Raw genomic sequence first — 12,160 nt, forward strand, 5'->3', positions numbered from 1 at the left:
AGGTAACCCTGCATCCTTGTTACTCTTTCAGGCGCCTTCTGCCTCTAGGCCCCGGTGTAGAGAAGCTGTGTGGGGAGAGGCGAGGAACAAGAGAACCAGCTTTTGTCTTTCTTTTATATCTAAGACTCTTAAACTTAAAATAGCAAACATTTTCATCCATGGAGACAATGGAGACGGGATTTGTTTTAAGATTGCCTCATTGTAAAAGGAATTTTGTTCACTTATTCGACAAGGAAAAAATGAATATTCTATGTTTTATGGAGCCTTCTTTTGCATTAGTCATGGGGATGTGAGTAAGGGATGTTTTACTTTATTTTGACATGTAACAAAAGTCCTGTGACAAATGCACTTTAGGAAAGTTTTTAATTTCAAACTTGAGAGACTTCTGGACAGCCTGGGATTCAGCAATCACGTTGCTAAAATGAAAACCAGAAATACACTTGGGATAAGACAAGCTTCTAAGAAGTTCGCTCACGTTGGTTACTAGAATCTCAAATCAAACATGTTAGTGTTCTGACATAGCACTTAATATCAGTGAGCCAGTTCCAGGGAAAACCTCTTGTTTGAATTAATTTGGTAATCAAGCGAAGAACCATCTTGGGACTTGTTCTGAGCCAACTGGATATTTGGAGTTGGGTAAAAGCCTGGAGCAGGGAAGGTCTGTCTGTCCGGAGCAGGAGGGGATGTTGCTGAGTCTCCCCTCCGTGCGCTGTAGAAGTTTTCCTGCTGACAGACCCACCGCTGGCGTCACCACGCTCAGGCCTGGTCTCTTCCCCCAGGTCTTGGCCACCGACACTGAGGACGAAGAGCACAGACTCGCTCTCTTCCTGGAGCTGCTGGAGAGCAGTCACCAGGAGGCCGAGTTTCAGCACCTGGCTTTGCTCTTGCAAGCCTGGCCGCCTCTGAAGCGTGAATACAGGTAAGTATTAACACCCAACTGGCCTGGTTCAGTTTCTTCTGTCTGGACTTGAGTTTTAAAACTTGACCTTCGAAAGAGCCCGTGAAAGAAATATATAAAATCGTTATCCACCTTTAGAGGAAATGAAAAGAAATTCACGTGAAGGTGTCCATTTTTCCTTGTCCTTAAACCCCAACATACCAGCCTTACTTGGTCATGAGTTCTGATTTATGATGACAGTAAGAAAACTTGTTGCCATATTTTACCAGGAAAATTTTGACTCTCTTTTTAAGCTCACTTGAAACTCTAGGAATTAATTGGTCATGCCTGCTCACTGAGCGCTCACAGCGATGTGCACTCAGATGGACTGCCGGCTCACACAGCCACCTCCCGGGGCTGCAGTCATCTGATGGCACGCGTGAGGGTGTCAAAGCTCAGAAGTGAGCCCCTTCCAGTGTCACCTGACTGTAACCCTCCCTGCCCTCCTTTCCTCATCACGCTGGGTGTGCAGCTGGCACCGCCAGCTGCACCGAGTCGTCCCGCAGGCCTTGAGCTCTCAGCCAAGGGCCCCGCTGGGGAGGGTGGCCAGGCCGCCTGGGGCCGTCTGCTGCCTGGCACAGACTGCTGCTTCTAGCTCACAAGCAGCGGGAGCCCCCAGGCCTCTTCTCCCCAACTCTCCCGCCCTGTGCACCCGCCTGTGCTCAGCTCTGCACTCCGGAGGTCAGAGAATCTCTTCTTCCCGGGAGTGTTCCCTGAGCAGGGTAGATCAGGGAAGACTCTTCCTGCAGCCTCGCAGCGGTCTGTGGGAATTTCTGATGCACACCGAGAAGAGTGGGTTTTGGTTTTGTTTTGCTTTTAACCAGTTATTTTCAGAAGGAAAAAAACACTCCTGCGAAGATGGTCTTGGACGGGTTCTTTTCTCGTTACTGGATACCGCAGTCGGTCTCTCACCTCCTGGCGCCCTTGGGTGCCCGGTGATAGTGCCACAGCACTGTGCCCACTGTCTTGGCAAAGATGCTGGCAACCAGGCTGCCAGTGAAAACCGTGGCGTGGTCCCAGCTGGGTTCGCCACGTCCCACCTCTGTGCCGGGCCCTGGACTCTGTTCGCAGCAACTCCGAGGCCACACATGAGGACATGGGGTCCCGGACCGGGTCGTCACTAGGAAACCGCTGGGGTTGAAGGTTGAGTTGCTGGTTTCTGCGGACCCTCCAAATGGGTCTCAGTCTAAAGACAACCTGGCGTGGCTGGTGGGTCCGTGGACTGGCTCTGTACTTTCTCACTTTTAAAACACTCTTCCAAACTGCACACTCGCCGGCAAGAAGCAAAATCGGCTTCACTTAGAAAGGTACTAGATTTCAAACAGTCCACGCATTTGTAGCCAAAAACATTGTAACTTTTAAAAGTATAACCTTGTGTAATCACGGAGGACGAACCCCACAGCCCCGCAGCCAGACTGAGTGTTCCGGGACATCTTGAGTCCCTTAAGCGGTGGCCCAGGAGCCAGAGTCCCAGCCGGAGTCGCTCTGGCTTTGCAGCGACCTCTGCTCCTGGGTGTCTGCCCACCGCCTGCACAGAAGGCCGGCCAGTCCTCCCCTAAGACGGTGTCTTTCCTGTAGGATGGGCTTGAAGCGACCCGCCGCCCAGATTTTAATTGCAGTTTACCGGAAGCATTGTGCTTCAAAAGAGTAGGATTTCTTCTCTGTTTTAGAACACCTCATCACAGTGACATGGCTCTAACCATTTCCAATGCCCTTTCTCCTGTGCACCAGCATAGCCAATAATCCGTGGATGGGACTCGCCACAGCTATGCTCACCAGATGCACCGCGGAAAACAAGGCAGGAGTGGGGCACGAAGTGGTGAAAATCTGCCGCTCTTTATATGACACCAAGCAGAGGCTCCCAGCAGAGGTGAGTGGGGGTTCGGGCACCTTTCCCGGGCTCCCCCATCCGCATCGGTGTAAACAGTGTCACTGACTGAACTTAGGGGACATTTAGCTCATCGTGCATAGGGAAGGCCTCATAGTCATTTGTAACAGATCAAAGGACAAACAAGCAGGAAGATGCCCCTGGCCAGGTTCTCTGTGCTGGGGGGCTGGAGGGATTCCTCTTCCAAGTCCCAGAGCAGAAACGGTTTGCAATTCCTTGGGGTGCCCTTTTATATCTAACTCAAGTTTCTGTCCCATGGGGTCACGGCTGCGCAAGTGTTGTCTGTCTGGACCAGGCGGGTGACGAGGCAGCTGTCGCATGTGGGAACCCCGACTTTCCACCCTTCCATCCTGTGTAGTCAGGTTGCAGAAGCACCGCTCCTGTCTCCGCAGGTGTGGCCAAACCCACTCGCACCCGCTCCGACATTTGCTCTCTGCCTGGCCCATCACTTGACTGTCACAGAGTGTTTGTTTGATATGTTTGTGATCTGTGCATTCTAAAATAAATGCATGTTAATCTCAGTCCCCTGCTGTGGACCTGACCTCGGCAGGTGGCTGCGAACAACAGACATGTCTTCAGTGGGAGTGTGTGGGTAGCGGCACTAAATTGATTAATTAGTTTCAGGTTTCTGCCACGTAGGCGCTAAACCTGAAAATAAACGGTAAATATGATGCTTTGGGTCCACGTTATAATCACACAAAGAAAATGTTCTCATTATGAATGTACATCTCATGAATTGTTTTCTGAAGGAGAGACTGACTGGCTAAGTGGTTTTTAATTGAATTTTAAGATATCTTACTCTTTTAAAGAAGTTTTCCAACCACCAGAATGACAGACTTCTACAAAATATCTACGCTTCCAGCACTAGACAAAACCCCCACTCCTTGGTCTGATGGGGCCTGTGTACCCCGGTCCGCAGGTAGCAGCAGCTGTTCATGGCGGCTGCTCACGGTGTCGATCTAAAGAAAACAAATCTGGTCAGTGATCCCCAAGTACTGGAAGAAAGTCAGTGCTCACCACGCCACGCCCCGAGCGGCCGCGCCGCACGGCCCTCACTGCCCCTTCGGGGAGCGGCAGACGGGTGCAGCCCAGCCGTGCTTGAGGCCACGTTTCTGCTCCTGGCCGGGCCGCAGGTGATGCGGGACTGCGCCAGACTCTCCGGGCCGCCCCTTTCCGGTCCCTGGAAGCGGGGTCCGACGGGCGGTCTCGGGGGCGCAGGGCGCCAGGACGCGAGGAGGAGCAGAGCGGCAGCTTCTGCCCGCTGCCCCCGACAGCACCCTCCGCCGGCTTTCGGAAGTCAGTGCTCTTGGCGCGGGGAGGGGGGTGCTGGGCCGAGCCCCGTTTTGAACAGGTCTTTGTCACGCCTCTGCTTCAATACGGAGCAACGGAACCAACCACGGTCAAGCGGGTCTGCGCCCCGGGGCCTCATGTCTCCGTGCTGCCTGCGTTTGTCTTTTCATCAGAAGGTCTGTAGAATGTTCGGACGCCATGATGAAAGGCTGTGCACCGAGTATACACCATGTTTACTGACCACTGCGTGCCTCCACATGCGAAGTCACCCAAGAAGGAGCGTTCTCAGTACAAAGTGGAAGCGTCCTGCTCAGTTTATTCCATCATATGAGGGGATTCCACAGCCTCGTCTGGGGTTTCCATGGCATGAACGTCACGCTGCGGGAAGGATGGCCTACGACTCGCTGTGCTTCAAGCCCAGGGCCTCATGGTCCTCTCCGCAGCCTCTGAACGAGGCCGCTGTGTCTGACAGGGCTCTCGCGGACACGCCGCCTTCGCCCTCACCCCGTCTCCCGGGCCTGCACTAAGTGCCCGCAGGGAGAGGCGTTCTTCCTGAGTCTTCAGAATGCCCTCCTGCGAGTGCCCGCTGCTGCCCGCTGCTCGTTACGCGTGCCGTGCGGGCTCCGGACGCGGGCGAGCCCCCCAGGGCCTTCTCGCCGCACCACGCCCTGGGTCCGGCCGCCTCAGGGGGGGCCCCCGCGATGTCTGGTGCACTCTCAGGAGTGGCGGCCGTGTGGACTAGAAACCGGTGTCGAGCAGGGTTCTGGCATTTACAGATTTGAAATTCCCAGCGTAGCTATTTTTGACTGACCCTGCAGGCCCATGATTTCGCTGGGGCGCAGCATGAGCCTCGTCACGGACACGCCCGGGCGGAGGTGAGTGGGAGCTAGACGCCCCGCCGTGAGGGAGCCTGGCTCAGCCCCGAGCTGCATCTCAGTGTGCCGCCGCTCCCCCGCGGCCCAGGCCGTTGGCGTCACGCAGGGGCTTCAGCTTTAGAGCCAGATGCTGCCGAGGCTGCGCGGCCTTTGTGAGGACGGGTGCTGCCGGGCGCTGCGGGTCTGCACCTGTTCGCTGTCAGCCCGCAGCCACGGGACCCGGCCCGGGTGTCCCTGGGACCCACAGTCCGCAAGGGAATGACACCCGGCCTCCGACTGGCTCGCACCCAGGCGTCCTGCCCAGCCTCACGCTCGCACTCTGCATCCTGGTGGCCGGGCGGGTCGGGCTGGGGGGCGTCCTGTGACGAATCGTGCTTCCTGCTGCTGCTTCGACTCCTTCAGCTCCCAGGTCCCCGTGTAAGTCCTAATCAGCTGGCCTCTTACAGCGAGGGAAGTGGCCGACAGACACAATACAGTTTTTAAATACAGAGTGAGTATTTAGTCAATAGCCACTAGCCAAGCGATAAGAGCCCTTGGTGCACACACGAAGTGAATCCCCCCTTTGGAGGCCTGGCCTGGGAGCTCAGGGCCTGGCCTGGCCTGGGAGCCTTCTGGCCACTGTGCTGCCCAGCGGAGCAGGATACTGCAGAGGTTTCCAGAGAGACTGAGGTCAACCAAGCAGTGCGCTTGGACTGAGCCCCACCAGCTACCAAGGAATGCTGTGGACAGCGCTACTGGGAAAACCGGAGTGTCGACAGAGACAGCGTTCTACAAACATGTTAGATCTGGCATGTACCAGGCCCGTGTAGAATGCAGAGAAGGGAAATGGCCTTGCCCTGAAGTGAGGCAGGGACACACGAGTCCCTCCGGCAGCACGAGAGGACGGACGGCGCTGGAGATTCCTGCAGAGCCCACTGGGGGAGCAGGGCCCAGGCTGGGGGAGCAGAGCCACCTTGGTAGGAGGCGGCGTTGTCATGTCTTCAGGTGGAGGCGCTGAGGACAAGTAGCGGTTACCACAGAACGAGCAGAGGCCGCGGCACGCACAGACGCTGCCTCTGCCTGGCCCAGCTCGGTGCCCGTGCGCGGCCGGAAGGAATCGGCCCTCCGTGGGGTAAAATAAAGCTGCCGTCCCTCTGTGCTCCCGGCACACGTGGGCAGGAAGGTCCCCGGGCAGCTCTCACAGGAGGGCACAGTGGGCGCAGCGGTCAGGGTGGCGCAGCCAGCCCAGGTGTCCTGCCTGCAGGTCCAGCTTCGCCCACCCGCACGCCGCCTGCGGGCCTGGGCTCCCGGTCCGGACGCCATCGGCTCCTCCGCCGGCCTCGGCGTCAGGACTCAGGTGAGTCAAGTGCAGGCGTCACACGACGCCACCCTGCAGGCATCCGTCACCGCCGTGTGTCCGGCACGGCCTTCCGGTCAGGCGCGGAGGCCTTGCTGGCTTCCCGCAGAGACCTGCCGGTGCGAGCAGACGCTGCCCAGGAGAATCCCAAAGAGACCTTACCCGAAGCTTTGAATAGGAGTTTCCTGGGTCATCCTTTCGCAGCTGCACTTTATAATTCAATAAAGTTACCAAGGAAAGACCATAAACTTGAATTTTCCTTCTCCGATAGGCCTTTCTTCAAGAGGCAGGTCAGCCCCTCGGAGGGCGCGTTCAGAACCGACCCTGCAGGTGATTCTGCGGCTCATTGCGGGCCCGGGCGGGGCTTCGCGGGCTGCTGTGAGTCGGCTGGGGGCCTGGGCTGGTGTCCTGCCAGCCTGCCGTCTGGGCGGGCCAGGCGGGGACGACCGTGGGTGCCGCCTGCTGCCTGGCCCACAGCCCGCCTGCCTGAAGCCGGCTGCCCTGCGGACCCCAGCCATTCTGTTCTCTGACAGTGTGATCGGCAGCACATCCTTAAGTATTTGAGTTGCTGATTTCCTTTGTGGTGGTGGGTGATGGCTAGATACCGTTGATGATATTAACAATTGATCATTGTCTTTGTTGCTTATTAAACATCCAGGCCTTGCTGTGTGTTGTATATTGTTATTCATTAAAACTTTTCTCACATACACAACACAGCCACACACTGCACAGTAGAAATAATTACCCCCAGGACTCAGAGTTTCGGAAAATAAATCGCACGGCCCCATCCAGCCCGTGGAATATCATGCTGCCATGAAAGCAGCGTCTCAGGTGAATACCTGAGCGCCCGGCGAGGTGTGTGCACTGTGCTGTGCCGTGGCGCTCTCCCGGGTGTGGCGAGCGCCCGGTGGCGCCAGTCCGCACGCCCTGCCTTACGCGTCCCCTTGTGTTTCAGTGTGTGCAGGACCTGTGCGGCCTGCTCCTGGCCCAGGACCTGCTGCTGCCCTCGCTGAAGCTGCTCCTGGAGAGCCACGACGAGCGCCTCCACGCTGCGGCGCTGGAGCGGATCTCCGCTGTTGCCGAGGTACGCGGGGTGGATTTCCCCCTCTGACGTGGCAAGGGGGTGGGTTAGCGTTGACATTCTCCGCGTGATTTACCTCAGAGCGTCTCTCCACCGGCCTCAGGCCACATGGCTGCCTCTGTTGTGTAACAAGCAGGTACTTGTTTATCGCACACACATCTACTGTATTTCAGTGCTGAGAATACAAATCCAAGTAATCCAAGTGTCTGTCCAGAAAGCCCGTGTGGTGGTCTTTGAAGGACACAAAGCCACCGAGGCCCAGCGCCCACCGGCACTCCTGGCCTCGGGCAGGTGTTTGGTTACCTGCTCGCTACAGGTGAGCGAGAGGCTGCCCCGTCTGAAACCTCACACGAGCCGAGCCCCTCCTCGCAGCAGCTGCTGGCTGGAGGAGGGATGCACGAAGTCGGCCCGAGCTTCTCCCTCAAGGCTGCTTGTCTTGTTACCGTGATTAAGGAAGAAACTTTCCATTCCCTTTAAAGTTTTGCACGTCAGGACTGGATAGCTCAGGGTTGTGTTTTAATGAATTCTCACTGTGATCCGCACCGAGTCCTTCTGCAGGCGATCCCTCTCTCATCTCAAGTAGCTGTGCGTGTCTGAGCGTCTGTCGTGTCCGCACACCGTTCTGCGCTCTGTGAAGTGCGTCAGTGTCTGACGTGTAGGTGCACGTGTACACACGCCCCTTCCATGACCACATTTTTTAAGCAAAACGTAAGAGAAGTGAGACGTGTAACGTGCCCCGGGCCAGAGTGGGGAGGAGAGTCTGGGAGCACAGGTGCCTTCCCCACGCGCAGTGAGGACATGGATGAGAACGTCGTGGGCGAACTGTTGCTAACAACAAAGGCTGCGGCAAGCTATCAGCGGTACAGAAAGGAGAACCCAGTTGCTCTTAGAAACAGTCGTAAAGAACCAATGAGAATATCGAGACGCCTTTATTCACGGGTGTAGATTTGACAGAGCGGGAAGATTCTGCAAAGATGTCAGCACCCACGTTGTCACTGGCCATCGGTCACTACGGGGCCTCCAGTCGGGGCCTGGCTGTTGGTCGCCTCCCTGCCTTTCTGAGGTAAAACTTGTATAACCTGGGGAATTGATGTGAAACTAAGAATGACAATTTTTTTCTTAGTCTATTTTTTTTTTCTTTCATTACATGGCACAAGGAAGAAGGGAAGCCTGATGATATCAGGTGGTGTCCTTTTCCCAGCCCATTGGGTCGGGGGGCCCAGAGTTGCTGGGGGCAGAGATGTCCCTCCCCCCTCCACCATATTTAGATGGGCCGCCTGGGGAGAGAACCCCTTCTCGGTGAAACCAGCGCCCCTTTATCCTGGCTGTGCGGACCTCGGTCCTGGCCAGCGGAGTTGCCCAGAACTAGCCAGACACTCGTGCACCAGCCCTTTCCTGCACTGCTGCCCTGGGCCGTCACCCACCGAAAGCACCAGCATTGTGGCCAGTGGCCAGGTCGGAGGGAGAGGTTTGGACCACCTTGGCGGTTTTCTCTCCTTCAAACTAGTAATTCCCCTTAGCCGGCTTCAGTTCACCACCCAAATGTGCTATTATGGAACTGTTCTGCTCCCACTCACAATAGCTTCTCTTAGAGAAGGACAGGGCGGAAGCAGTAAAAGAGCCACAAGCAATGAATAAAACGAACAAGGATGCTGAGAGCCACTGGTCTCCTCCCACTCAAAGACACCTAGAATTTAATATAAGAAGAAAACATGGGGGACAGAGGGAGGGAGGAGGGAAGGTTGGACATTTGACAGGACCCAGACACCGTCCTTGTTCCCCGCGAGTCTGTTCTGTTCCCAGGCAGCGCCTCCGCCGACACCCCTGCCCCGGGCCGCTGCGGTGACCGGAGGTGGCTGGGGCTCCTGGCAGCCCCCTTGGTGTCCGCGAAGCCCCCTCAGCCCTCGTGCGGGCTGGGATCCACCCTCGTGGGCTCCAGTGGCTGCATCACGGAAGCAGAGTCGGGGCGCCCCCCAACTGTGTGCCTCGCCGATGCCTGCGGTCTGAACCGGACCTCTCTTTGTAGCCACCGTCTGTCAGCGTCTGGGGGACCAGGCTCTTTTCCTCAGATTTCTAAGCATCTCTGCTCTTCGCTAAATATCACCTTAGCCTGCACACACGGGGAGATCACCGGACGCCTCGCCCCTGCTGCTCAGCCGCGATGCAGAGCTCTGAAGCCACCTCCCTCGCCTTCTTCATGCCTGGGTGACCCAGCGAGGCAGCTCTCCCCCGGGCCCAGCAGCTCACTGCTCTCCTGTGCGCGCTCACCCGGCGCGGTGTGCCCGTATGGCATGGCTGGGTGCAGACGTGAGGATGGGTGGGCGTTTGTGAGGCGAGATAGAAAGTCTTCCCTGTGTTAAAGGAATCACCCTGCAGAGCGATTGACATACAAAACAGTAACACGAGGATTAGCCGGGTAGGAAGGGGTCGGTCACTCGAGGCCCAGAAAGGAGCTTGTTTCCTGCCACAGGGGCGTCCAGCCTTGGGTTTCCAGCATTCTCTCCCATTGTCAGGCGTCAGATGACTTGCCCGGATTTTGGGTTCAAAGAGGCTACGGTAGACCCCACGCCAGGCACGGAGCGATGGTGTGCCGAGAGGTGGGATCTGAACATCCTTCAAATAGAAGCAGGATATAAAAAAAAAAAATGTCTGCAGGCATTTTTATTATTCCAAGTACACACCTGTTTGCTCTTTTACTTTCTGCCTTTGTCGTGAATATCTTTAATAACTTTTATTAGTAATAGTATTTATAAAAACCAGACAAATACCCTTCCCTGAAGTAAACAGGGGAATAATATGAAATAATCTTTGAAGTAATTGAAATGAGGCCCTGCATACATTATGTTCCTGGAATTTCAGCTTACCTCATTACTGTAATTACTCTTAGCATTGTGGAGATCCATAAAATCAAAGATTTTAATTCAGAGAAGGTTCATTACCTATTGTTGAAACAGGAATTAGGCAGATAATGTTTTAATGGCTTGGAAGACAGTAGTGCTTTGAGTGTTAATAGATTTCTTTCCCAAGGTCTGCAAAGTTTCATTTATTCTCCAAAATAAATCACTGGCAGAGATGGCAAGCATTTTACTCCTTTTGTGGCCTAGATATTAGCCCTTACTTCTAGCAAGTCCTTTATTCCTGATTCATTGGACCATAACAGCTTCAGCCATTTACTGAACTTGAAGTCCACGCCAGGCTGTGGGGAAGGCACTGAGCAGCAGAGAGGCCTCAGCCCTCCTGATCCCTGTGCTTCGGCTGTGGGAACTGGGGCCCGGGGAGACTGTCCTCAACAAGGTCACACAGCTGCCTAGTGAAGAAACCAGGACAGGAAATTAGTCTCTCACCCAAAAGCCTTTCTTCCCTCCACAGCACCAGACTGCCTCTCACCCAAATCCACATGGAGATGGCCAGGAAAACTAATCAGTTAATCCTGGAATTGTCTCATCTTTCTTTCAGACATCTAAACTCAGTCCAAAAATGCCAACATATTTTCTCCCCAAACCCTCAAAAGTGTGTGGCCATACACTCAAGTAAATTCATAATCAGTTAAAAACTTAGTTTTTTATAGAATGACACCCCAGTCCTTCGAGAATTTGCAACTTTTAAGCTTAACGATACTAGGGGGAAAAAGACTATAAAGGACAGATCCTTTCCTGACATTATAAAAATGCCAAATGTTTATGAAACAGCAAGTAACCAGAGCAGAATTGCAAACGACAGAGTAGAATGTTCATTATCACCAAAACCGAGACTAATATTTAAGTCTTCGGCCTGGAGAGAAATGAGCCAGGGAACAAGACAGCAGAGTGAGAGGCGTGGGCAGAGCCCCGTCTCTGCCGCCGGCTGCACAGACCCGTCAGCCGCCTTCTCAGTCTTCTGGGCCCCGGAGGGGTGAAGCCAGCCAGGGGCGGAAGGAACGATAAAGGTGCCCGGCGGAAGGCCGACTGGGCGGCAAAGCCGGTCGGCCCTGCAGCGTGCGCCCGGGCGTTTCATCCCTGGCCCTTAGCAGGTGCTGCCGTAACTTCCTGGTGCCTGCTCTCCCCCCCCCCGGGGGGCTCAGGCGCGGGCCGGGAGGGGGTGATCTCTGTGTCCAAGGGTGAGCTGAAGTAACACACGCGTGTGCACACGCGTGGGGCAGCTGTGTGGCGAAAGGCAGTGAGCTGTGGCGTTGCCAGTCATTCACATTCACCCCACAGTCTCGCCTAGCGTGTGGCCCCACAGAGGGGGTGGGGGGGCAGGCGGTCAGAGGGGACCCGGTGTTCCAGGGTCCGTGGGGGCCCCACTCAGGCCAGAGCTCCTTGTCCAGCTCCCTGGTGGGCAGCCGATGACCGTGGCTTCAACCTCACTGAAGCCCCGTTTCTCCCTCTGTCAGATGAGACTGTGAGGGGCCCAGCTGAGGCTCAGCGGGGCACGTGGGGGGCGTGAGCAAGTGGCACAGGCCGGCGGTGAGGGCGCTGCCTGGCTGAGTGAGGCGGGAGAGCGAGTGTTTGCGCCGGTTGCTTCTCTCACCATCCACCCTCTAAAAATAAAAGCAAACCCAAAAACCTTCGCTCAGCCCGAGCGGCTCCCAAACAGGGTGTCGAGTCGTGTGTCTTGTGTGGAGGGGACAGGCCCGGGAGAGGCGCCCAGGCCTTGCCGCGAGTCTTCCGCTGTGGCGCCCGGGCCGGGCACCGTCACCCACTCGTGCGTGGCCGGGACCAAGGCCAGGGACCGGCTTCCCTAAAGCAGGTGGCCTGGCCCGGCCGGGTCTCGA

The 12,160-nt window shown here is 55.9% G+C and overlaps 1 protein-coding gene across 1 annotated transcript in view; it reads left to right on the plus strand.

Moving 5' to 3' along the window:
• Positions 1-12,160, plus strand: part of NBAS (neuroblastoma amplified sequence) — a 227,094-nt gene that overhangs the window by 213,529 nt on the left and 1,405 nt on the right. Inside the window, exons 50-51 of the mRNA XM_004686434.2 lie at positions 2,669-2,807; positions 7,282-7,410. Of these exons, the coding sequence (XP_004686491.1) occupies positions 2,669-2,807; positions 7,282-7,410 (268 nt within the window). The remainder of the gene's footprint in view (positions 1-2,668; positions 2,808-7,281; positions 7,411-12,160) is intronic.

Source organism: Condylura cristata, unplaced genomic scaffold, assembly GCF_000260355.1.
Source record: "Condylura cristata isolate star-nosed mole 26May11 unplaced genomic scaffold, ConCri1.0 scaffold00020, whole genome shotgun sequence".
NCBI classification, from domain to species: domain Eukaryota; kingdom Metazoa; phylum Chordata; class Mammalia; order Eulipotyphla; family Talpidae; genus Condylura; species Condylura cristata.